General features: G+C 41.9%; 1 protein-coding gene across 1 annotated transcript in view; it reads right to left on the reverse strand.

Moving 5' to 3' along the window:
• Positions 1-26018, reverse strand: part of LOC141114392 (embryonic polyadenylate-binding protein-like) — a 100540-nt gene extending 74522 nt beyond the window's left edge. Inside the window, exons 1-3 of the mRNA XM_073608039.1 lie at positions 25826-26018; positions 16426-16619; positions 11410-11525 (exon numbers count right to left, since the gene is read on the reverse strand). Coding sequence (XP_073464140.1) covers positions 11410-11525; positions 16426-16619; positions 25826-26018 — 503 coding nt within the window. The remainder of the gene's footprint in view (positions 1-11409; positions 11526-16425; positions 16620-25825) is intronic.
• Positions 26019-26400: the final 382 nt, after the last annotated feature.

The raw sequence follows: 26400 nt of genomic DNA on the forward strand, positions 1-26400 counted from the left end.
TACCTAGGGTGGAACTGCTGCTTGCAAGACCTTGCGACCAAAAGCTAGATCTTGGGCGGAGACCAGATCGATTCTGTAGTATCTAGCAAAAGGGGGATCACTGGTCCAGGTAGCAGCTTTGCATATTTGCTCAATGGAAGCCCCAGTCCTCTCAGCCTAGGAGGTAGCCACAGAACAATTTACATTGATAAAATGTAAAGTTATGCACTTGGGGGCTAAGAATATGCATGCATCATACAAACTAGGTTTAGTACAACTGGGGGAATCAATGGTGGAGAAGGATCTGGGGGGTTTGGTAGATCATAAGCCCAATAATAACATGCAATGCCAAGCTGCGGTTTCCAAAGCGAGCAAAGTCCTTTCTTGTATTAAAAGAGGTATGGACTCCAGAGAGAGAGATATAATTTTGCCCCTGTACAAATTAGTAAGACCTGATCTGGAATATGCAGTTCAGTTTTGGGCACCAGTTCTCAAAAAGGATATTGGGGAACTGGAGAAAGTGCAGAGAAGGGCAACCAAACTGATAAGAGGCATGGAGGAGCTCAGCTATGAGGAAAGATTAGGAGGAACTGAATCTATTCCCTCTTGAGAAGAGGAGATTAAGGGGGGATATGATCAACATGTACAATTACATAAGTGGTTCATATTGTGAACTTGGTGTTGAGTTATTCACTTTAACCGCTTGCTGACCGTCTCACGCCAATATACGTCGGCAGAAGGGCACGTACAGGCATATTAACGTACCTGTACAGTGCCCTTTAAGAAGCAGATTGCGGGTGCGCGCGCTGCGAGCTCCATGAGTGTGATTGTGGGTCCCGATACCCCCATTTGTCTCACGGAGAGGAAGAACGGGTAAATGCTGATGTAAACAAGCATTTCCCCGTTCTGCCTAGTGACAGGACACTGATCACCACTCCCTATAATCAGGAGCGGTGATCAGTGTCATGCCACACATAGCCACGCTCCCCCAGTTAGAATCACTCCCTAGGACACACTTAACCCCTTCACTGCCCCCTAGTGTTCAACCCCTTCACTGCCAGTCACTTTTACACAGTAATCAATGCATTTTTAAATCGCACTGATCGCTGTATAAATGTGAATGGTCCCAAAATAGCGCCAAAAGTGTCCGATCTGTACGCCATGTCGCAGTCACAATAAAAAAAAAAAAAAAAAAAAAAAAAAAAAAAATAAAAATCGCTGATCGCCGCCATTACTAGTTAACAAAAAAAAATTTTTAATAAAAATGCCATAAAAAACTATCTCCTATTTTGTAGAAGCTATAACTTTTGTGCAAACCAAACGCTTACTGCAATTCTTTTTACCAAAAATATGTAGAAGAATACGTATCGGCCTAAACTGAGGAAAAAAAACGTTTTGTTATATATTTTTGGGGGGATATTTATTATAGCAAAATGTAAAAAATAATTTTTTTCAAAATTGTCGCAAATTTTTTTGTTTATAGCGCAAAAAATAAAAACTGCAGAGGTGATCAAATACCCCCAAAAGAAAGCTCTATTTGTGGGGAAAAAAGGACGTCAATTTTGTTTGGGAGCCACGTCGCACGACCGTGCAATTGTCAGTTAGTTAAAGCGACGCAGTGCCGAATCACAAAAATTGCTCTGGTCTTTTGCCAGCCAAATGGTCCGGGGCTTAAATGGTTAAGGTCATCACAAGAGGACAAGGGGGCACTTTTTGCATCTAGAGGAAAAAACATTTAATCTCCAAATACGGAAAGGTTTCTTCACAGTAAGAGCTGTGAAAATGTGGAATAAACTAGACTCCCTCCAGAGGTGGTTCTGGCAAGCTCAGTCGATTGCTTTAAAAAAAGGCCTGATGCTTTCCTAAATGTACACAATATAACTGGGTACTACCATTTATAGGCAAAGTTAATCCAGGGAAAATCTGATTGCCTCTCGTGGGATCAGGAAGGAATTTTTTCCCCTCCCGTAGCAAATTGGAGCATGCTTTGCTGGGTTTTTTTGCCTTCCTCTGGATCAACTGTGGGTATAGGTTTGTGTACAGTATATGGGATTGTATTTTTTATTTTTATTTTTTTGGGTTGAACTTGAGTCTTTTTTCAACCTGACTATGCAATAAGTCGAATGAGCCTTTAAATATGGGCAAACAAGATTTGAGAAGCATAGGTCACACCAATTGTCATTTTGATCCATCTGGCAATGGAATTTTTCAAAGCAGGAAACGAGAACTGAGGGGTGGCCTTTTCAAACCTCTCTGTGCTCGTCTTTCCTGTAGGAGGTGGAGTCTCTCTCTCGTGTAACCATCCTGGAGGACGACGTGGGGAAAAACAAGTTTAAATCTTTAGTGCCTTGTAGAGTCTTTCTAGAACCTGATGGGAACAGTCGTGATGCAGCTAGGCATTAAGTATGGCTATTTCTTTAACAAATGTGCGTACATCAAAATACCACACAGGGTAAGCATTTTAGACTGAGTTAGTTCAACCATCAAGTCCAAACTGGCCATTTCTGGCTATTTCCTAGTGCCTTCTGAGAATTGGGTTCAAAGAACAAAGGGTCTATTGCCACATGTTAACCACATCATCTAATTTTCACAGGACCTAACATAGTCCTGGCAAACAGACCTAAGATTGGGCCACCAGAAAGACTGCTAAAGAAGCTCCATAGTTTTACGTATCTCAAAAATTTCCCTCCAAGGGGTCACAGGCTGACGCATGTTTGTGGATACAAAGATCATCTAATCATGATGGAATAATCCTTCCTGTTCTTGTAGGCAGATATCAGATGTTTCAAGGATACTTGCTTGAACTGGGACATCAGATCGGTCTGCAGTAGCAGAAAGCTTTGGGATAGTAGAATTTTAACTGGCTGATAAAACTCCTTATTTGCTGAAAACATTTACGAGTCTGGCTTACAATTCTTGGAAACTGTCCTGTAAATTATGTGGAAGGTAAATAGAAAATTAGCACCACCTTGCAAAGTTTAGTGTATTTGGCCATATCAAGGTATTTCAGGTTTTTGTGATCTGAAAATCAGAAATGGGTGATCTGTGCCTTCTAGCATATAATGCCATTCTAGCAGAGATGGTTTATAGATAATAGTCCATGGTCTCCCACATCAAAATTCTTTCCTGCGGGACTGAATTTTCAAGAAAAGAGTGACTTAGCATTGTCATGCCCCAGTTGAAGGCCTCTAGGTCGAAACGCATAGGGCTTGCTATATATGCTTCCCACATTGCTTTTAATACTATTTTTGTGATCACTTTTTATGCAATCATCTGTCATTAATGTTCTGTATTTTTTTTTATAAGATTAAAAATCTTTCAATTTTTATGACCTGCACCATATGGAGCCTTTTTTCTTTTTTCTATTCTTTCTTTTCAACATTCTATTTTGTCACTGCTCCCCAACAATAGAGGTCCAATATTTACCTGCTTAGAAGACCTACTCGAGCCCTGGAGATTTGGTTTCCATACCTGGATCCATACTCGCGGATTGATCCAGTGTCTGCTCCTGGAGCGATCCCTCTACAGGCTCAGTCTACCTCCGAGTTGGTATTACCGATGCGTATCTGGCTTTTGGCCAACCCAAGCCCGATTGACCCACTGTGAAGTATCTATCTACAACTTTCCATCAGATGAATGTCCATCCCGTTTTGTATGTGCCACGCAGCCATCTTTTTGTCTACATCATTCCATCATTTGTCACAGAGGATTGTATCACAGCCATTTGACTAGAGAAGAGAGAGGCTCCCATCATATCACGTAGAGCGTGGTGGTCCCATCCCTATAAATAGGAACAAAGAAGGTAACCTCCTCAAATGGGACTTTGACAGACCACCCACTCAGAGATAGATCAAATATAATCTTTAATGATATAGAATAAAAAACATACAAAATCTACATATGACAAGAAATGCACAATGTGTATCACATGGAAAATAGAACAAGGGAGGCAGGGATCAAGCTACAACACGCTACACGCCAGACGGTGATACCTGCAAGACATATCCTCTGTGGGACATCTGGATATCCATCCCTTGGTCACTCAGTTAATACTCTAAGCTCCAGTGACTGGTTTGTCCCTCATACCCTTACGGGAACTAAATTGGCACAGATTACAGGATTGATATTGCAGATACTATGCACCTAAAAAATTTGCCCAATATTTACAGTCTGAGAGCTATGTAATACCATTACGACCTCTGTGTCTTCAGTGCCTGCCTATAAATGGAATCATCACACTGGAACCAATATATATGTAAAAAAACTTTTCGAACACTCGGACCCTGAGGAAGGTATTTGAACACTTCATACCGGAAACGCGTCGGGCATTTGGGCATTCACATTGAATGACGTTCATGTGTACAGTTTTTGTTCTATTTTCCATGTGATACACATTGTGCATTTCTTGTCATATGTAGATTTTATATGTTTTTTATTCTATATCATTAAAGATTATATTTTATCTATCTCTGTGTGGGTGGTCTGTCAAAGTCCCATTTGAGGGGGTTACCTTCTTTGTTCCAGCCATTTGATTGGACACATTTTTATGAAGTTTATTTACATTTCTCTTTTCCGTGTGTGGACTTTATTATGTTTTAGTTATCATACACCATTATTGTTTTGTGTTTTTCATCCTCACAAGGTTTTGAACACTATCACTTTGTGTTATAGTACTTCCACTTACTTTTCACTTTGGTTCACCATACCTTTGGTGTTCCATTTTTGGAACATTTAGCACTACACTTTTTTATATTTAATTCATTTGGACTTTGTTTTAGCAATAGCAACTTTTTGTATTTTATTCATTTTATTTAGTGGTTTAGCGCAGCAATTTAACATATTTCTCACATTGTCATTGAGCAAAACGGCCCCCAAAATAACACCCTAGCATTGAGAAAAATAGCACCCAATGCATTTTCTGAGGTATCCACTTTAAGAACAAAGGGCAATGCAGGATTAGAATGATGCATGACTAGTGCTAAGGTAAAGGAGTTTTTCATTTGTCATAATCCGATTTGTGCCGTTGGCAGTTACGGTAATCATGTAATTTGGTTCATTAGCTGGGAAATTAAGCGAATCATGCCAAAAAAATTTTTTCTCAACTTCTGGTGGAGGTTGGCAAACCCTACAAATCTTTGATATGTCCATTGGTGCATGCCATTCAAAGGATGGAATGTACCTTTTGAGGGTCAATGAAGATACCAATAGTTCAAAGAAGGAGCCCCAAGAATTGGACTGTTATACTTCTCAGCTTTAAAGCACAGTCCGTGTTCTCTCAATGGGCTGAGGACTTTGTGTTAATGCATTTGAAAGGACAGAGAAGATGGGGACATCATGAAGATGTACAATCACAGAGAGATCAAGAAGTCTCTAAAAATATTGTTTACAAAATGCTGGAAAGTGGACGGAATTGCAGAACCTAAAAAGGCATCACTTAATATTCAAAGTGAAAAAAAGAGAAAGAAAATAAAATACTGCGCCAACCCCAAATGTGAGCAGCCGACACAACAATAAGACTAATTGTGAAAAAATATGTAAGGTGAAATGTGTAGCGTTAATAATGTGTGAGGTAAGTGAACCTAACAAACCTTAATAAAGGCTGTATAATCAAAAAGAATACGATACAAAAATCTGTCCCTCATAATAAAGAGCACATAAATATATGTGCCACACAGTGAGTGTGTATAAAGGACCACATGCGATAACAAGTCGCATTGAAGTCACAAGTGGAAAAAGGGAAATGCTAGCGTGAGTGATCTAATATTAGTGAATAATAAAGACACACTGTAGTAAAAAAAAAATACTTAATAAAACAAACCCATGTATGACCTTAGAAGTGTGATAAAAAAAACAAAACAAATAGATTTGGATATTGGATATATTTTTACTTTAAATAAATTTAAATTCCACCATTTGGATTTATGATATGTGGAGGTTTTTTCTCCCTTTTAATGCCTTGAAAATATCACTACTATCTGGAGGAGACATTGAGCTGTGCTTGCAACCTCCCATTACTTGGCACATGAGAAGACGGAGTATCTTATCGTAGGAGCCCTATCCATTTTCATGGTAATTGGCGCTTTGGATTTCCTATTGGCCTACAGAGGACGGGATCGATTGGTCCGTCCCTGGAGTTTGATTCTAAGTTTCCAGTCTCATGCCTGATTGATCCACCGCCGTATGGCGAGTTGGGTCCACCATTTCTGGTAAGAGTACCCCTTCCCCCCCCTACTCCTGGAGGGTGGAGGCACTCCCGGGTGTATTTACCAACTGCCCATCACATTTACCCAAGAGACTGTCAGATAGCTATAGCAACGTTTTCTTCATACAACTTTACTGTTTGCTTTTGATGTTTTAATCTCAGGGACTTTCATGAATTTAGTCATATTTGTATAACACATTAATATCTTTGAATTTTTTTTTGTTTATTTGATATTGACTTGTTTCTGAACCTCACTCTCAGTAGCACAATTGAAATTAGTATTGTGTTTGTTTGTTTTTTATCACATCTATGGTCATACATGGGTTTGTTTTATTAAGTATTTTTTTACTATAGTGTGTCTTTATTATTCACTAGTATTAGAACACTCATGCTAGCATTTCCCTTTTTCCACTCATGTGACTTCAATGCGACTTGTTATCGCATGTGGTCCTTTAAACACACTCACTGTGTGGAACATATAATTTATGTGCTCTTTATTATGAGAGACAGATTTTTGTATAATATTCAAAGTGACTAAATCAAGAGATTTTTTTTTATACATGAAGACTATTTCTGCCCTGGCAGGGGATGATGGGAGAATTTATCCAACCAATATGAGGAGTTCTTGCAGACAGACAGAAGAAATATCCAACCAAAAAAGGTATTTCAGCACCAAAAGTTCAATCAGGCAGTCATAAGGCCAATGAGGTTTTAGTAGTCCGCTTTCTCTTTGTCAAATATGTCAAAAAATTATGATATACTGGAGGGCTTTGGAATGTAGTCAAGAAACAGGTTCAGAGTCAATTGAAACCCACTGGAAACATTGCTGCTGGCAGTAAACAAAAGGGAGTGTTACTCTCTTTGAACTCGAATCCATAGGAGGCTTGAATGCTTGCAGCCAAGAAATGCTCAGTATAACAGGGAACAAAAAGGAGATGGAACAATGTTCAAACACAAAATATTCTTATTGAAAAGCGGCAGACAAAGTTAATAATGGAAAAGTCTCTTGAGTTATTGGTCCAGATTTGAGAATGGATCCATTGGGCAAGTGAATGGTAAATGGTGGGGTCTTGGCTTGCAAAGGAATCTTACGCGTTGAGTGAAGCAAACAGGGTAAATGATCGTTCAGGCCTGAATGTTCTGAATATCTGTAGAAAAGAAGGTAAAGCAATGTGAGTGAAGCTGCTCCCTGCAGAATATTTGGCAACATGGGAAGAGGGAACAAATTTACAAGGCCGGTGTGAAGGGAATTGTCCACTTCTCCGCAGTAAAGATGATTGTACTGTTGTGGTCATAGTCTTTACCTGGTGGAAGGTAGTGAGCGTACAAACCCAAGTTTAGGGAAAATGTCAGAGGACATGGGTGAGTTGACACATGCAGGTGAAACTGGAGTGGACGAAACTCAAGGTAGCATCCCCAGGTGGTTTGAGTATTGTTGGGCCTCTAGGTTCATCCTTCTTGGAGTCTGCAATCAAGCTAAATGACATGATGGATCAGATCCTCAAGAGAATCAGGAATACCCAATCTGGCCAGTTCATCCTTAAAGCAACTTTAGAGGCCCCCCCCAAGAAAAAAAGCACTTTATGAATGGGGGATAGGCGGATAAATGTAAGGTCTTTCACTTCCATTAATTTCAGGAAACTGATAGCACGGCTTCTATGGAACCGGAGGAGGGGGGCGCAGAAAGAAAAGAGTGCCTGTGACAGGTGAAGCCACTCATATTATACCTCACAGCACCTCACGAGCACAGCAGTGGGGAGGGTTAGGGAGTGTCAGAACTCCACTTACAAGACTCTGTGATAAGGTTGACATCCTTGTTATTGTGCATGAACTGTGAATTCTAAAGTACAAGATCATCAAGGATTGTTCCACAGCCAGTAACGGCTGGGCAGTGAAGGCACCAACTCAGGAAACAGGGAGTTGATGATTCAAGCCAAAGTTGGTAACAGCCGGGCAGCAGAGTAGCGTCAGCAGAGTAGTGTCAAGCAAGCAGGCTGAGGAACACAATGAGTAAGCAAATGTCCAAAAGCAGGTCCCAAGCCAGGTCATACACAAAAGAGCAGAACAGCCATGTTCATTGTCCAAGCAGTGTTTCAGTTTAGATTGGTTGCTTGTGTCAACACCAGTGCTGAGCCAGCACACATGCTGCAAGGTTTGCATACTAATGCATGTCCAGCAGTTACCCCAAGTAAAGGTCAAAGTGCCACAGCATGTACATATGCATGTGTCCCCAATGGTCTTCTCGTACTAAAACAAACCTGGCCTTCCTTGCAACATTTCGGTTTCAAACTTTTATTGAAAGTTTTCTGAGGAAAAAAAAATAATGAACAATCCTAGCTACTCTCTGATCGTTCAGCAATACAATTACTTAGGAAGTACAAAGGAAGGGAAGTGGGGTGGGAATCAGAATAGGAGCACCTAATAATATAGACCAGTGTTGGTGTCCTCTATAGTCGCATTCCAAGAAAAAGAACAAACGTTGCAAAAGGTAGTTGCATAATAAAGACCTGTAGAGCCGAGAGCCTTCTCAGGGTCAGATCTACAGATCTCCTTGCAACATTTCTGATATAACTGTTTATTGTATAAGAGCAATCTGATTGTAAGGCAATACAACTATTGTATAGGATACACAAAGTTCAATTTTATTATTTGATCAGTCAGATAAATGTGAGTTAACATTAACAACGTAGTGTAGAGACTAACCATCTGGATATAGCTTGAACAAGTCAGCGTAAAATATTGTGAAAATTATAAAAACACCTGCAGGGGAAAAAAAAAAAAAAAAAAATTAGGGGAGATATTATACACTACATTACATGAGCTTCTTTGGTGCAGAGGGTTATGTCATCAACTTGCAGGAAAAATCCCAGGAAACGGTAAGCACTCCAAATCTTGCGGTAGATTAAGTATTTTTCATTATCCAGATCTTCCCAGAAAGGGAACTTCACCTTGTCTAGGCTTGGGGGGAAAGGCGAGCATATTATCTAAATTGTTTACCCCCAAAAGTTTTTGTTTATTCTGCATTTCAGAAAGGGGCAGAGTGGAGCTTTAATGAAAAAATGTTGATCTAACTAAATCGGACGCAAAATCCTACTATTTTGGCAGACTGAAACCATTCTCCCCTTAGGGCACCCATTGGCATAGGATAACCATGGCTGATCTGTTTTCAGCTTGACCAAAGAACTTTGGGCTACTGGGAGGAACAGGGATAATCAGTTGAGGTGGTTAGAAAACCAGTATGTTGCTCTAGAAAAGTGAATCTGCTTGCACTGCTCATTTCCTCCCCCCTGCCCTCTTCATTGACTAGATCAATGCTCTGCCTAGCCAAAAAAATACTGTTCAGTAAACTGCCAGAGTTTGACATAATTACTTGGTACGTTTCATATGCCCTACTTATGACACTGGTGAAGGAAGTCAGAAGGGTGACCTATGTCTCTTTCTGCCATACTTCAACTTCTCAGCAGTAGTAACGTAAAGGCAGTTGGGAGCAACCAATGAACTCCGAACGAAAAGCTAGAGATCGACAATCCTGGAAAGGGAAGGTTTCTGCAACACAACTTAGCATAGGATTTCTTATCAACGGAATGTTGGGCATTGCAAAAAGGTGAGTATTTACATTCTTCTTTCCTGGTACAGATTTTATTCACACCTTGAAATGGATCTTTAGTCATTTTTTCAACTTTCCATCTATTAAATCTTCGGTCCTTGTTGTTTTAACGTTGGATAATATAAAAAATTTTTCTGCGAGTAAATACCTTATACAGCCCACTTCCTCTTTCTTGTCTGGTAAAAATTATGACATCATGCACAGTTCTCTCTCTCACTCTCCTGAGTGTTTGCCAGGAAGGGAGTAGGGGATGGGTCATAAGAGTGCCAATGAAAGCTGCAGGGCTGGAGGTGTGCCTCTGGGTGTCTGTGTAAATCCAGGAAGCAAACAGGCAGTAGCTTCAGCTGCCGTGATTAAAATGGATGCAGCCAGACTCAGTGAAGGGAGATTTCTGCAGCATATTTGGCAAGTGCAGAATCACAGTATATATAAAATATGCAAAGTGGTTGGAGGGAAGCTTCAAAATGGCAAAGATGTTTTTATTACAAATTATGTGAGCAGACTGCAGTTTCTCTTTAATTTTAACAGCTTTGCTTTTAAAAGCACAACTCCAGGCAAAAAAAAAAAAAAATTAAAAAAAAAAAAAAGAGAAGGGGGAGGTGAGGAGAAAGCTTATACTCACCCGATCCTTCATGCCACTGGTCTTGTCCTGGGAGGATCAGAGGATTAGATATATCTCCTTTCTCCTCTCCGCCAAACTTTGGTACTTAAAAATCTCCATAGGCGATGCTTTAAATTTTTTACAGGTTGCCAGTTTAGAGTTACAGTCTAGTGCTAGAATTGTTGCTCTGGCTCTAACGCAAGCAGCGATACCTCACATGTGTGGTTTGAACAGCCTTTACATATGCGGGCGCAACTTACATCTGCGTTCGCTTCTGGGCGCTAGCACAAGAGGACGGGGGCGCTTTAAAAAAAATAAAAAATGTATTGTTTATTTTAACTTAAATTTTCTTTATCTTTACACTTTCTTTTAAAAAAATTAATAAAAAATTTTAATCTTATTACAAGGAATATAAACATCCCTTGTAATAGGAATGGTGCGCAACAAGTCCTCTTTATGGAGAGATGTGGAGTCTGTAAGACCCCACATCTCTCCTCCAGGCTGGAAAGCATCAAATATAAAAAAAAAAAAAAAAAATGAACGATCCCGTGCTTTTCATCAGCCGAGATCTCAGCTTTGTTTAAATCCGTGGCCCAGACGTTACATCATAACCTCACGCCCGGGCCTCTGATGGTCAGAGATGACTGGTGACCATCTGGTCGCCGGAAATCTCTATGCTCTTCATCCGGTGTCGTCAGATTCTTTTTCAGGGTCCCCGATCGCACGGGAGAGCCCGGAGAAGCACCGGAGGGCGGCGGGAGGGAGATGTCGCCTCCCGCCGCCTGTATATCCGCACTGAAAGTCAATCACTTCATATGACGTCCTTGGGCTTGAAGTGGTTAAGTTAGAGAGCTGAAGAAGTGCAGTGCACTAATGTTCCACGTTCCACTACAGGCCTGTCTGCTGCAGTGGCAGACAGGTCTTGTGATTTAAAAAAACATAGATGTCTGAATGAAGGATGCAGCTGTGGAGGAGGAGCCATGCATAACATATACATAAGAAAAAAAGTTTAGTACTCACACTTTTCTGTCATTGAGCAGCATGCCGTTCATCGTTTGTATGGCTTTGGTGGCAGCTTCTTGAGTCTCAAAATGAACAAAACCATAACCTCTTGATCCATTCTCATCACAAACAACCTGTAGAAATAATATAAAACCATGGTACACTGAAACCCGAACTTTGGGGTGCATAGTGGAAGAGCACACCTGTTAAGAAAGTGGCCAGGGGCATATCTTGCAAGCACCCAATGTTAGTCAAAGTACAGTACAATGGCTTCCACCTAATGAAATCTTAAAGCACAGCCAAAACACAAAAACTTAAATCTATCGTTACTAGTCCACAGATGTTGTGGTTGCATTAGTATTCACTTTTCAGGAGAAAATCATCAACCAAGAAAATTTTCAGCAAGAACAGCTGGTCTTGCTGGAAATGCAGTGCCCTTGTTACTGTCTGTGAGCTGAAAAGAAAGCACAAACATCCTTATTTTCCATGCATAAACTACTAGTCCATCTAGTGTGGGGGTAGGCAACTCGTCGATCATGGACCACCTGTTGACTGCCTGCAAGTGACATGTAGACCGTAAACAAGTTCCTGCGCCACCGACCCCCGTCTTCTAGCTGCCAGTCCTCTCTCCTCCCAGCCCTAAGCCTCCTCTGCCGCACCTTCTATGTACTGGTCTCTCTCTCCCTCCTGCCTCCCGCCTCCTCTGCAGCTGTCATTAGTGAACAGCGTAGACCAGGAGGAAGCACAGCTCAGGACGGAGGGTGGGAGGAGGAGCCGGCCAAATTAACTTTTTAAGTTAAACCGCAGGCGATTGGTTGCCATGACACGGGGTGGTCCTATGCAACCAATCACCAGCTTGCTAATAGGACTCTCTGCTATGGGAGGGAAGGGAGGCCAGAGGTTACTGCTATAGGGGAAAAAGGGGGGCGCAGTAGACACGTGTGTGAGAGAAAAAGAGCGAGCGAGAGAGCAAGAGAGAGAGATTAGGGGATATGAAGGGGGCAGGGGATATCGTTATGGGCAGGGTCACCCCATAGCAGTGTCCTTTACCACCCTTCACATCATCCCCCACAACCGTGCATTCTGACCGAATGCACTCCCTAACCTTGCATTCTAAGCACAACGCACTCCTGGACCCTGCATTCTGAGAGCAACGCACTCCTGATCCCTGCATTCTGAGAGCAACGCACTCCTGATCCCTGCATTCTGAGAGCAACGCACTCCTGATCCCTGCATTCTGAGAGCAACGCACTCCTGATCCCTGCATTCTGAGAGCAACGCACTCCTGATCCCTGCATTCTGAGAGCAACGCACTCCCGATCCCTGCATTCTGAGAGCAACGCACTCCCGATCCCTGCATTCTGAGAGCAACGCACTCCCGATCCCTGCATTCTGAGAGCAACGCACTCCCGATCCCTGCATTCTGAGAGCAACGCACTCCCGATCCCTGCATTCTGAGCAAAATGCATTGATTAACCCTGAATTCTCTGCATAATCCACTCCTAAACCCTGCACTCTCTTGTAATACTTAAAATATTTTTACTCAAAACACAAAAAATAAATAAAAAAGGTCTTACTGTCTTTGATTTGCATAAGTAGATCTCCATCTCTCGAAGGTTGCTTATCCCTTATCTAGTACCATCAAATAAATATAAAAAGGAAAGCATGTTTGATGTCCAACCTTTGTGGCTGCCCTCAGATTCAGTGGAGAAATAAGTGCAGCCATGAAGGGACTGCAAGCATGTTATTCACAGGATCACTTGGTGAAAATAAAGGGAAGGAGCTTAATGCAGCCACTACATCTAAGAACTGGTGAGGAGCAATATATATTACAGGATTTGTTTTTGGGTTTAGCTACTCTTTATAGGTAATGTAAATATCTCCTAAACGTGCACCATTTAGGAAATATTTAAATTTAGATGCGCCTGATGACATCATCGGCAATGTGCTCTGAAGGAACTCTTTCAGAGCCATGCCATAAACAGCAACTTCTGCATGCCTTCAGTAGTGACAGCGCGCCGCTGCAGGGCTTTGTTTTCAGAGAAGTCTGTCATTATGTGCTCCCTTCCACCTTCCCACTGAACGCTGCTCCTGTCCTCGCTCCCCACACGTCTGATTATCATCTACACGCCGGCGAGCGCCGGAGAACTGACTTTATCTGGACACTGTTAGGCTCCTCGCTGTTCAGCGGACTCTAGGTGACAACGTAAGATATTCGTTTAATTCGTTTGTTTTTACATAGGACTGGTTTTTATTATCTGCAAGATTGAATACATTCATTCATTATTTTTCATCTATTGTGGGACTGCTTGTTTCCTCACCCATCGAGCGCAGGATTTTAGTATTTTGACTGTTCTGATCCGTATCTTCCAGCTATGGTTTTTATCCAGCCGCACTGGGTTCAGATCCCTCTCCATTGACTTTTACTTCCTTCCTCCCTCCCCCCCCCCCCCCCCCCCCCCATTTTCAGCTTCACACTTGTCTACTTTTTAACGCTGGTGACTTTGTTGCTCTCATAATGTGCTAGTATGCAATGATAGAGGATAGCATCTAGCAAGAAAAAAATTAAAATTATAAAAGTAATAAAAAAAAAAAGTTAGGTTCCGAAGACACTTCTGATTTTTTTTCTCAATTTTATTTACTGTAATGCCCCGTACACACGGTCGGACTTTGTTCGGACATTCCGACAACAAAATCCATGGATTTTTTCCGACGGATGTTGGCTCAAACTTGTCTTGCATACACACGGTCACATAAAGTTGTCGGAAAATCCGATCGTTCTGAACGCGGTGACGTAAAACACATACGTCGGGACTATAAACGGGGCAGTGGCCAATAGCTTTCATCTCTTTATTTATTCTGAGCATGCGTGGCACTTTGTCCGTTGGATTTGTGTACACACGATCGGAATTTCCGACAACGGATTTTGCTGTCGGAAAATTTTATCTCCTGCTCTCCAACTTTGTGTGTCGGAAAATCAGATGGAAAATGTCCGATGGAGCCCACACACGGTCGTAATTTCCGACAACACGCTCCGATCGGACATTTTCCATCGGAAAATCCGACCGTGTGTACGGGGCATAAGAATACACATTACACAGGTAATTGGAACTTGCAAGTCATACATCACAGAAGCCCTCATCCCCTTCTTTGCCTCTGAAGTCAGGCTTAACTGTTCTGTACCCCGACACCTACACACACTTTGTTAATAATAAAACTACATTTTAAAATAACATTTTTTAATAAAGGAAGTCTGGGGCTGGGGGGCCCCCCCTCTGACAGGAGGGCCCGGGCAATTTCTCCTTTTGCACCCTTATAAATCCAGCACTGGTACCCACCACTAGGAACACGTAGGCTGCTATTACGGACTTCTTGTTGGAAATGCTAGGTGCTTGACAGTGATGATGTACAAAGTTTTCGATCAACGACTTGGCACAGGCATCCATCAAGAAAAATCAAAAGTGAATTTGGAGCGCCTGGCCTGCTTACTTACTGCAGGTTAGTAATACTGAAGTCTTTGGGTCAGCATGGCACTTGGAATCTTCACAATGACAGCCTTCATAATTCTTTTAACTAAGGTTTCCTTTAAGAAACGTTGAAAGGCCAACTTCACTCAAGGTTTATATCTAGGCTTCCTAGATCGTTCTAGGACTGCGTTGTCTCCCAAGAAATTATAGCTCCATTCAACTGAATCAGTAACCTCATGGAGAATATATATATATATATATATATACATACACACACACACACACACACACACACCGATTGGTATGGATAGGTGACAGTGTCAACAAAGAGGCATCACCAACACGTGCACAACGTGCACATACATTTAAACACTCCCTATCACACACTATGTCAGACACTGGATGGGCTGCCACCCCTGATATATCTCCTTGTATAAGGTAATTCTCTGAATCCAACATGCTTTTATTATTCCCCTGGGTGTGAATTTGTTTCAACCTTTTGCCTTATGCTTAAACCTCGCTGCTTTTGATTAGCCATGCTGAGTACGCTGACTATTCATTCATTATAATTACCTGTTACCGTCTATCTTTCTCCACTCTTTGCTCTCAAAGTGGGGACAGACGATCTGTACACAGGACTATGGTCCTCTAATATGTGGATGACCAATATATATGTCCCCTTATACTGTTTATAAGTCTAATCTCCCCTGAACCAACCCCATCATTGCAGCGTGTTCTTTCCTCATATTTTTTTCTTATATCCAGCACTAATTGAAGCAGATATTCATTATGGTCTATACCTTCCCAATTAGATAACATCTTTGCTTGGCAGCCCTCTCTTTTTCTTAGACTTAGCCGGGTGACCTGTAAGTACATCTTCCATTTGCCCACTTAACCTAGCTATCACTTCCTCACCCCACAGCCACTGTTTCTCCTCACACTGGTTTCTGTTCACTTATCCCAGGTGGTATCTACACATTAAAGCATCATTACACCATCCCCTTGCCTCACATCTCCACCCCGTTCCCTTCCCACGCGTCCTCGTTTCCTCTTCCCTCCCTTTCTGCACCTCACTCCTATTCCCCCCCCCCCGCCCTTTCCTTGCCCCTCCCCTCCTTCCTATTACTTCCTACCCTTTCCCTCTCCCTGTTGCCAGCACAATTTTTAAACTTTTTCTATGTTCAATAAAATGTGATAAATATTTTTTTTACTTTGGTGTATGTCTAATTCTATTTGCCTGGCACCCACAAAATCCCACTAAATTATCTTCCTGTTATAAATATATATACACATACACACACACTAGTGTCAGATTATCCCATAGGATTTTAATAATGCATAATAAACTATTGGTGTGTCCAGTAATAAAACAGTGACATCTTTATCCTAACTATGTGGAAGGAGACACAGTCACCAACAACTGCAGGAAAACTTTGCCGTTGGGAGTGTTTGACATTAACAAGCTCTAAAGCAATTCAACTTGCAGGAGAGTTTCAAATAAAATCATGTAAACTGCAGCACTATACAAAACGCACAAACATTTGATACAAAAAAAAAAGTAACTTACTTTACAAGACAAAATGTTTCCAAATGTTGAAAATGTATCATACAATGCTTTGTTATCAATTGAGTCGTCAAGGTTTTTGATGAAGACATTTCCTACTCCAGATCTCCGAAGGCCAGGATCTCTCTGAGACCACATAATACGGATTGGTCTACCTTTAATCACTTCAAAGTTCATAGTGTCTAAAGCCCGTTCAGCTGTGAAGAGTTATCACAAGTAAGAAAAAATGTTCAATGGATTCGAAGTTTGGCTCATTGAATCAATCTATGCACTATTTGCTACATTTATTTAATGTTCTTACCCACTTAACAGATTTATCACGTTATATTATCCATTTTTTAAGGTATTCTGTATATGAAAATCAATCCACCTTGCCATCTCTGATAGCAGGACTCACGCAGGTCTCGGTTTAGAATATCCGCTGTCTAGGACCTTAACTGCTTTATTAAAAAGTCGCCTCACTGGCATCCATAAAAACACTTTTCCTTGCAAGGAACCAATACAGCTTTAAAACAAAAACTCCGCGCATGCGCCGTCGGTACGAGCGTGTCTATCCAAATAGATAGACACGCTCGTACCGACGGCGCATGCGCGGAGTTTTCGTTTTAAAGCTGTATTGGTTCCTTGCAAGGAAAAGTGTTTTTATGGATGCCAGTGAGGCGACTTTTTAATAAACAAGAGATAAAACGTTCTACACCATTGGAGTTTTCTCTTTTCTTTTAAACGCTTCCATATCGGTGAGAGCTCTCTTCCCTGATTGTACCGCTGTCTGGAAGCCTGTGGCGATCGTTTGTGGATCTACATCCATCATCCCAGCTAAAGTTCCAGCCGCTGTGGAGGGCAAACCCCAAGCTGTTAGCTCTACGCCGCTGATCAGAGGCTATCTGGTAAGCCTTCAATCTATACCAGGTGACGGGATTTCAACACGGTGACAGTCACGGATTTATTATTCAAAGTCACATTTAATTGCTTTTTTGGACATTTGTTTTGACATAATTTTTGCATCTTTGGACTTTTTCTAAATGTGTGGATAAAAAACTGGGAGTAGTCACGCATATATATCACTATAGTGAAGCATTCATGTTATTGTTCATGCATATATATCACTATAGTGAAGCATTCATGTTATTGTTCATTTCTATTTTTTTCTTTTATCACATATGAAAGTTGTTGGTGCTTTAATAGTAATATCAATTTTTGTATTTATATCCAGCGCTGTGCTTTTTGTTATATCTATAATGTTGATGCAGCCCACGCTGAAATTGAGTTTGACACCCCTGTCCTAAAAGCATTCCAACTGAGGGGTGAGCAACAGCCACTGAGAAATCCAATGGATGTAAGAATTTTACAAGAGGGGTGGGAGGATCTTAAAAGGGCAATAAATACCAGGAGTGTGTTGTGCGGAGTTCAGGGATGTGCTACATAAAGGGGTGCAATATGTACAGAATGCAAGGTTTAGGGGTGTGCTATGCACAGTGTGCAGGGTTCTGGCTGAAAAAAAGCCCAGGTTCGAGGGCCACATGAAATGGCCTAGCTGGCCTGATTCAGCCTGGGGGCCTTGTGTTTGACACATCTGCCATAGAGGAGAGGTTTTACATACCGAATGTATTGGGAAGGTCTTTGTAGTGACAGCTCTAAAGTGCCTGGAACAGAAGGCTTATTCTCCAATTGCAAGGTATAAATGCACTACTTCAAAAGGATCAACAACTCCTTGCAAAGCCAAGTCAAATGGAACTTGCTGAAATACAGGCTTTTAAAGGGGAAAGCCATGAGGACTCTGAATCAGAGATGGTAATCGGAACCTTGAACACGCTTAGAAGTACCTTAGGATAAAAACTGAAATGAGTTGTGGAGGGTGCTAAATACTAAGAGCCCCTGCGAGCAAACTGCTGTATTATTTCTGCACAAACCAGTAAAAAAAATCCGAACTAGACATTTGAGGTCTTGTGATCGTACGGGAGGGTGCAGTCATGCATTGTGGAGCTGTACAAGACACCAATGAGGATGACCCCATAATAATATGGGTCCCAGTGTGTATGCTGTACTTGTTGGCCTTTTCCGGGAAGACAATTACAGTGAGGGAAAAAGTATTTGCTCCCCTGCTGATTTTGTACGTTTGCCCAAATATCCCAGAAAAACGCATTTCAAAAAAGTTATAAAATTGATTTGCATTTTAATGAGTGAAATAAGTATTTGACCCCTACGCAAAACATGACTTAGTACTTGGTGGCTAAACCCTTGTTGGCAATCACAGAGGTCAGATGTTTCTTGTAGTTGGCCAACAGGTTTGCACACATCTCAGGAGGGATTTTGTCCCACTCCTTTTTGCAGATCCTCCCCAAGTCATTAAGGTTTCAAGGCTGATGCTTGATAACTCAAACCTTCAGCTCCCTCCACATATTTTCTGTCAGATTAAGGTCTTAAGGCTAGGCCACGTCAGGACCTTAAAGTGCTGCTTCTAAAGCCATTCCTTTGTTGCCTTGGCTGTGCGTTTTGGGTAATTGCCATGCTGGAATACCCATCAATGACCCATTTTCAATGCCCTAGCTGAGGAAAGCAGGTTCTCACACAAGATTTGACGTTGCATGGCCCCGTCCATCGTTCCTTTGATGCGGGAAAGTTGATTGTGGGGATGGTGTTCTTGGGGGTCATAGCCAGCATTCCTCCTCATCCAAACACGGTGAGTTGAGTTGATGCCAAAGAGCTCGATTTTGGTCTCATCTGACCACAACACTTTCACCCAGTTCTCCTCTGAATCATTCAGATGTTCATTAGCAAACTTCAGACGGGCCTGTACATGTGCTTTCTTGAGCAGGGGGACCTTGCGGGCGGTGCAGGATTTCAGTCCTTTACGGCATAGTGTGTTACCAATTGTTTTCTTGGTGACTATGGTCCCAGCTGCCTTGAGATCATTGACAAGATTCTCCTGTGTAGTTCTGGGCTGATTCCTCACCGTTCTCATGATCATTGAAAAGCCACGAGATAAGATCTTGCAAGGAGCCCCAGACCAAGGGAGATTGACAGTTATTTTGTGTTTCTTCCATTTGCAAATAATCGCACCAACTGTCACCCTCTCACCAAGCTGCTTGGAGATGGTCTTGTAGCCCATTCCAGCCTTGTGTAGGTTTACAATCTTGTCTAGAGGTCGACCGATATGGGTTTTTCTCTGGCCGATGCCGATATTTAGAAATCGCGGTGGCCGATGGCCGATATGTGATGCCGATTTTTTTGGGCCGATATATTAGGCCGATTTTTTTTCCTTCATCTCATAAAATTTAAGTTAGACCCCTTTCACACTGGGGCGTTTTTCAGGCGCTTTTGGGCTAAAAATAGCGCCTGTAAAGTGAAACGGCTCCCCTGCAGTCTCAGTGTGAAAGCCCGAGTGCTTTCACACTGAGGTGATGCGCTGGCAGGATGTTAAAAAAAAAGTCCTGCAAGCAGCATCTTTGGAGCGGTGCATACCGCTGCTCCATCACTCCTGCCCATTGAAATGAATGCGCACCGCTGCCAAAGTGCCTGCAAAGCGTTTCGGCAGCGACGCTTCAGGGGCGCATTTAACCCCTTCCTCGGCTGCTAGCTGGGTTATAAGCTCCCCGCTAGCAGCAGAATAACGCCGCTAAAACTAGCAGCGTTTTACAGTCAACGAATGCCCGCTGCAGTGTGAAAGCAACCTTAAGTGATACAGAACATTTTTTACATTTATTAAACAAAACAAACCTCCAATCAGTTCACTTGTATGTAGAATTTAGATAAAAAAAAAAAATAAATAAAAAAAAAACTATATCTTAAAAATAAATACACAAAAACAGGTAATCAAAACTTTTGGACGAAAAAAATGGGCTAGCTTTACTGCTTAGTTTTTTTTTAATTTATTAGTGTATTTTTTAAAAATAAAACTGCGTTTGAAAGACCGCTGCGCAAATACCGTGTGACATAAAATATTGCAACAACCACTATTTTATTCCCTAGGGTCTCTGCTAAAAAAAAATATATATATAATGTTTGGGGGTTCTAAGTGATTTTCTAGCAGAAAATACAGGATTTTTACTTGTAAGCAACAAATGTCAGAAAAGATTTAGTCTTTAAATAGTTAAACTGAGAGCTTCTACACACAGAGTTCAGTTCATTCATAAGTGTAAACATTGTATCCTTCAGGTTCTTTTTATCAGATTTGGCAGGCTGCCCAGAGGAGGGGAGAAGTGGCTTCACAGAAGAATACAGGCAACTTGCATTGACTTCTCTTACAGAAGTCATTTGCAAGTCGCGGTATCGGCCTTTTTTATCAGCACAATCGGCTTATGCCGATTAAGTAAAAAACACCAAATATCGGCTGATATATCGGCCGACCTCTAATCTTGTCCCTGACATCCTTGGACAGCTCTTTGGTCTTGGCATGGTGGAGAGATTGGAATCTGATTGCTTCTGTGGACAGGTGTCTTTTATACAGGTAACAAGCTGAGATTAGGAGCACTCCCTTTAAGAGATTGTTCCTAATCTCAGCTCGTTGACTGTATAGAAAAAGACACATGGGAGCCAGAAATCTTGCTGATTGATAGGAGATAAAATCCTTATTTCACTCATTAAAATGCAAATCGATTTATAACTTTTTTGAAACGTGTTTTTCGGGATATTTCTGTTATTCTGTCTCTCACTGTTAAAGTAAACCTACCATTAAAATGATAGACTGATCATTTCTTTGTCAGTGGGCAAATGTACAAAATCAGCAGGGGATCAAATACTTTTTTCCCCCTCACTGTAAGTCACCCCCACCAGCAGTGGAGGAATATGGGCAGAGGTCACCTGTTGGTGCAGATGTCTTTGAAAAAGTCATTGCAAGTGAGTGAAAGCCCTGTGTACTCACAAACCCAGGGGGGCTAGTGCTGATGAGGATCTTAGAAGGTCACAAAGTCACTGTAGGCGGGCAGTGGAAGGGAAGCCTAGACTGGATGGTCCACAGTGCGCTTGAGAAGTAGGAGCAGCAACAGGAACATGCTTCCTCTAGGCTGAAAGGTAGGAGAAAGTCAAAATAGTGTGTGCAACTGAATGTTTTTCAAAATGGCACCCAATGGTACCAATTTTGAGGTTGCTCTCAGTACTGCAGCCTTGCTGGCCTTACTCAATATTGAAGTCCTCAGAGACTGTGTCATACAAGAGGCTGTCATGGCTCTAAACCATGACACAGAGGAACGCTTTTGCAGCTTAATTGCAGTAGACAAAAGACTGCAAAAAAGGCAAAATACAAAAATATTGTATTTTACCTCCAAAAACAGCATAAAAAAAAACAAAACAAAAAAAAAAAACAACATAGCAACCATGAGCCAAGCATTTGGCTTGTGGTTACAGTGTGCTACCCCTGTAGTTAATGGGCAAGTTTGACAGGCAGCATGTGTAATGCTCCCGCAGGCTGTAATGCTAACATTTGGGTGTGCGGCCGGCGCAGCTCAGCCACCGGTTTTTACCGCATCCCCCACCACCAGCCCTTGTGATAGCGTCGTTAAAGAGGAGTTCCACCCAGGGCGTCCAGTAAAAAAAAAAAAAAAAAAAATTAAAAGTCAGCAGCTACAAATACTGCAGCTGCTGACTTTTAAATTGGACACTTACCTGTCCCTGGGACCAGCGATGCGATGGATCAAAGCCCCGCTCGTCTCCCCCTCCATTCAGCGGCGCCGGCATTGCAACTGTGGGCGCCGGGCTGTGGCTTCACAGCCTGGCACCCACTGTGCATGCGCGAGCGGCGCCGAGCGCCGTGATTGACCGCTCAGTCACCTGGGACCTGTAATGGGTCCCAGATGATTGACAGGAGGGAGGGAGCAGAGCTGAGCCCTTCCTGTGCCGAGGGGGAAGTGATGTCACCAGCCCAGGCACTGGAAGAGGCAGACTACGAGGGACCACCTAGCAACAGGCATTTAGAGGTAAGTAAAAAAAAAATATCCAAATGTTTTTTTTTTTTTTTTTTTTTAATTTTTCATGTAGTTTTTTTTTTTTGGGTGGAACCCCACTTTAAGAAAAAAAAAAAATGAATAGGGAAACACAAAAAAGGCTTCTATAGAAAACAACGCCTTGTGGTGTGTGTGCTTTGGTGGGACTTCTACTTTTGAAAATGAAAAGTTAATGTAATTATCTTTGCTCAACGGGCAAATCTAGCAACACTGAAAAATACTAGACCCTTACCAGAAACCAACTTATATGACTTTAAAGGTACCGCCAAACATAAAAAAACAAAAACAAAATTGTTTTATTGGACAGAAACCTTAAAAAGTTTAAAAATGTAAAACACTCAAAGCTCATAGGTGTCAAATAAAAGAAAACTGCATTCATATAGTTCGACAAGTTATGAAACACATTCCTAAAGAGTTCAAATGGTATTTCCCATGCAAGAGTCTGACACGTTTTGCAGGGACAAAGCCAGCTTCCTCAGGGAGAACAGACAGATTTACAATGTGCATGGACAATAAAAGCAGGAACGCGACCCGCCCCATTTAATACCATGCTGGTGGGGTAACATCTATATTAATCTTGAAGGCGATCCCCTTGACTTTGAATCGCCTGACTAGTCAAGAGAGTTTATATATTTCCCTCTACCTAAAATTATACATCTAAATATTGGGTTGGTCTTCCCTGATATACAGTGGTCATGGTCCCGCTTTCCTGGTCCACGCTGCATGTACATTGTAAATCTATGACACGGTTCTAAGTCAGTTTTTCCTGAGAAAGTCCTATTAGTTTGTTTTTGGTAGGGATCTAGTAATTTTCAGTGTCTTATATACACAAGTATATATACAGTGAGGAAAATTATTATTATTTGATACCCTGCAAATTTTGTAAGTTTGCCCACTTACAAAGAAATGAAGGGTCTATAATTTTTTATCATAGGTGTATTTTAAATAATAGAGACAGAATATCAACCAAAATTCCAGAAAAAAAACACGATACAAATGTTATAAATTGAGTTGCAGTTTAGTGAGTAAAAGTATTTGATCCCCAAGCAAAACATGACTTAGTACTTGGTGGAGAAACCCTTGTTGGCAAGCACAGAGGCAAGACATTTCTTGTAGTTGGTGACCAGGTTTGAACACATCTTAGGAGGGATTTTGGTCCACTCTTCTTTACAAATCTTCTCTAAATCCTTAAGGTTTCTTGGCTGTCGCTTGGCAACTCGAAGTTTCAGCTCCCACCATAAATTTTAGGTCTGGAGACTGGCCAGGCCACTTAACCTAATGTGCTTCTTCTTGAGCCACTACTTTGTTGCCTTGGCGGTATGTTTTGGGACATTATCATGCTGGAAGACCCATCTATGACCCAACTTCAGTGTTCTGGCTAATACATGGCCCCATTCATTGGCCTCTCAATGCGGTAAAGTTGGCCTGTACGTTTGGTAGAGAAACAGCCCCAAAGCATAATGTTTCCACCACCATGCTTGACTGTAAGGATGGTGTACTTAGGGTCATAGTCTGCATTTTTCTTCCTCCAAACTCGGCGAGTCAAGTTAATGCAAAGAGCTCAATTTTGGTCTTCTCTGACAACACTCTCTCCCAATCATTCTCTAAATTCATTTAGATGTTCATTGGCAAACTTCACATGGGGCTGTACATGTGCCTTCTTGAGGAGGGGGGCTCGCCGTGTTTGGAGGAAGAAAAATGCTGACTATGACGCTAAGAACACCATCCCTACAGTCAAGCATGGAGGTGGAAACATTATGCTTTGGGACGGTTTCTCTGCTAATTGTACAGGCCTACTTTGCAACATTAAGGGGCCAATGGACAGGGCCATACGTTGTAAAATCTTGGATGAGACCCTTCTTCCCTGAGAACACTGAAGATGGGTTGTGGATAGGTCTTCCAGAATGACAATGAACCAAAACAGACCACCAGGACAACAAATGAGTGAATAAAAAGCACATTAAAAAGGTAAAAAAGTGGCCTAGCCAGTCTCCAGACCTTAATCCTAAAGAAAATGTACAAAGGGAGCTGAAACTTCAAGTTGCAAAGAAACGTTAAAGTGTTACATAACCCACAACAGTAAAATCAGTGTGTATATGCAGTAAAGCATGCTGGTTATACTCACTGTGGAACCTAAGGGGTTAATCCTCTGCATGGTGTATAAAGGCTAATTTGATCCGGTCTCTCTGATCCTCCTCCTCTTTAACACCAATCCATCTTATTATAGAACAAAGCATTAGGAGTCAGGCTGCACATGCTCAGTTTGGTGTGTATTGCTAGAGTAGAGAGTTGTTTTTTTGGGGAGAGCATGTGATCAGCACAGTGCCAATCAGCACTGTCTAGACAGAAGATAAGGGGAGGATGAAAACTCTTCCTACAAGCTTTAAGCAGAAACTCATAAAAGCAACAAGATTGCTATATACTGCAGATGAGAAAGGGTATTTAGCAGTTTATATTTACTAAAATAATTGCATTTCCATGTTGTGTGTACTGTGGGAGACCAGATATAGTGAATGCAGAGTCCTGGGTTTAGTAGCACTTTAAGGATTTAGAGAAGATCTGTAAAGAAGAGTGGACCAAAATCCCTCCTGAGATGTGTGCAAACCTGGCCACCAACTACAAGAAACGTCTGACCTCTGTGCTTGCCAACAAGGGTTTTTCCACCAAGTACTAAATCATGTTTGGCTTGGGAATCAAATACTTATTTTACTCACTGAACTGCAACTCAATCGAGAACATTTGTATCGTGTGTTTTTTTTATCGGTACCGATACTAGGCATTTTACACGAGTATCGGTACTCGCGAAAATGTGCTGATACCCGAAACAGATACCGGCGATGTCAGCTTGGGAGCCGAACGCCTCCTCCTCCCCTCCTGCATATTTTCTTCCTACACCTTCTGTAAGTGTTATTAGATAACAAAATTGATTATGGTTACTGCGCTGCCTGTGTTCAGGCTGTGTACAATGCAGGGATGGGAGACAGAGCTCTGCCCAGTGACACCAGTGTGCCCTCCTAACCCCCTTTACAGCACCTTCCTACCCCCCTGTATTGTGCCTTATTGCCCCCTGTACTGTGTCCTCCTGTCTCCACCAGCTGTCACCTCTGCCCCCATGTCTCCCAAATACCCTCCCATCGATCACAGCCTTCCCCATCCCAACTCTCCCACCCCACAAGCCCCATTTCACTCCACCCTCAACTACCCTGCCCTCAGTTACCCCTCTACTCCCCCCTCCTAGCCTGCCCTCACCCAACTCCCAAACCACCCCCCTCCCAACTCTTATTAGGCGATAGATATCTATAATTGGTATCGGCGAGTACTTGCAAAAAAGTATCCATACTCGTAGTTTAAAAAGTGTTATCAGTGCATCCCTGATGAAGATTTATATCTATATGTCTCTCTGGCTAGATCTATTTTTTTATTTTATTTTTTTTAAACGTCAAGATAAACTCTGCAAAGCTTACCATCAGCAGGCTGCTGGAAATTGATATAAGCATAGCCAAGGGACCGACGAGTGGTCAAATCACGACAAACTCTGATAGACAATATTGGGCCTGCTGGTAAAAACTTTTCATATAGCATTGCTTCTGTGACATCTACATGAAGGTCCCCAACGTACAGGGAGGATAGCGGGAATCCTGGCACGGCTGCATTCATGGCAATCTGAAAAGGGTAACAGAAACAATTTTACAAAAGTTACATTAAAAACAACTATATTGCCTCGAATGATCTAATGCAGATTAGAGCTGGGCAATTTTCTCAAAAAAAAAAATCTGCGATTTAAAAAAAAAAAAAAAACTTGAACTTGATTCGAATCGTGAATCTTGTTTTGTTTTTTGGACACCGCGCCGGTCCTGAGGAGCTGCGGGCAGGAGTTTTTAGGCGAGGCTAGGCCGAAGCCGCAGCCTCGCCTAAAAACTCCTGCCCGCAGCTCCTCAGGACCGGCGCGGTGTCAGCGCCGGTCCTGGTGAAAAAAAAAAAAACGATTTGCTGAAATTTTGAATCGATTTGACCTCTCAACTCGATTCAAGATTTAAAT

Source organism: Aquarana catesbeiana, linkage group LG12 (assembly GCF_042186555.1).
Source record: "Aquarana catesbeiana isolate 2022-GZ linkage group LG12, ASM4218655v1, whole genome shotgun sequence".
Classification (NCBI taxonomy): domain Eukaryota; kingdom Metazoa; phylum Chordata; class Amphibia; order Anura; family Ranidae; genus Aquarana; species Aquarana catesbeiana.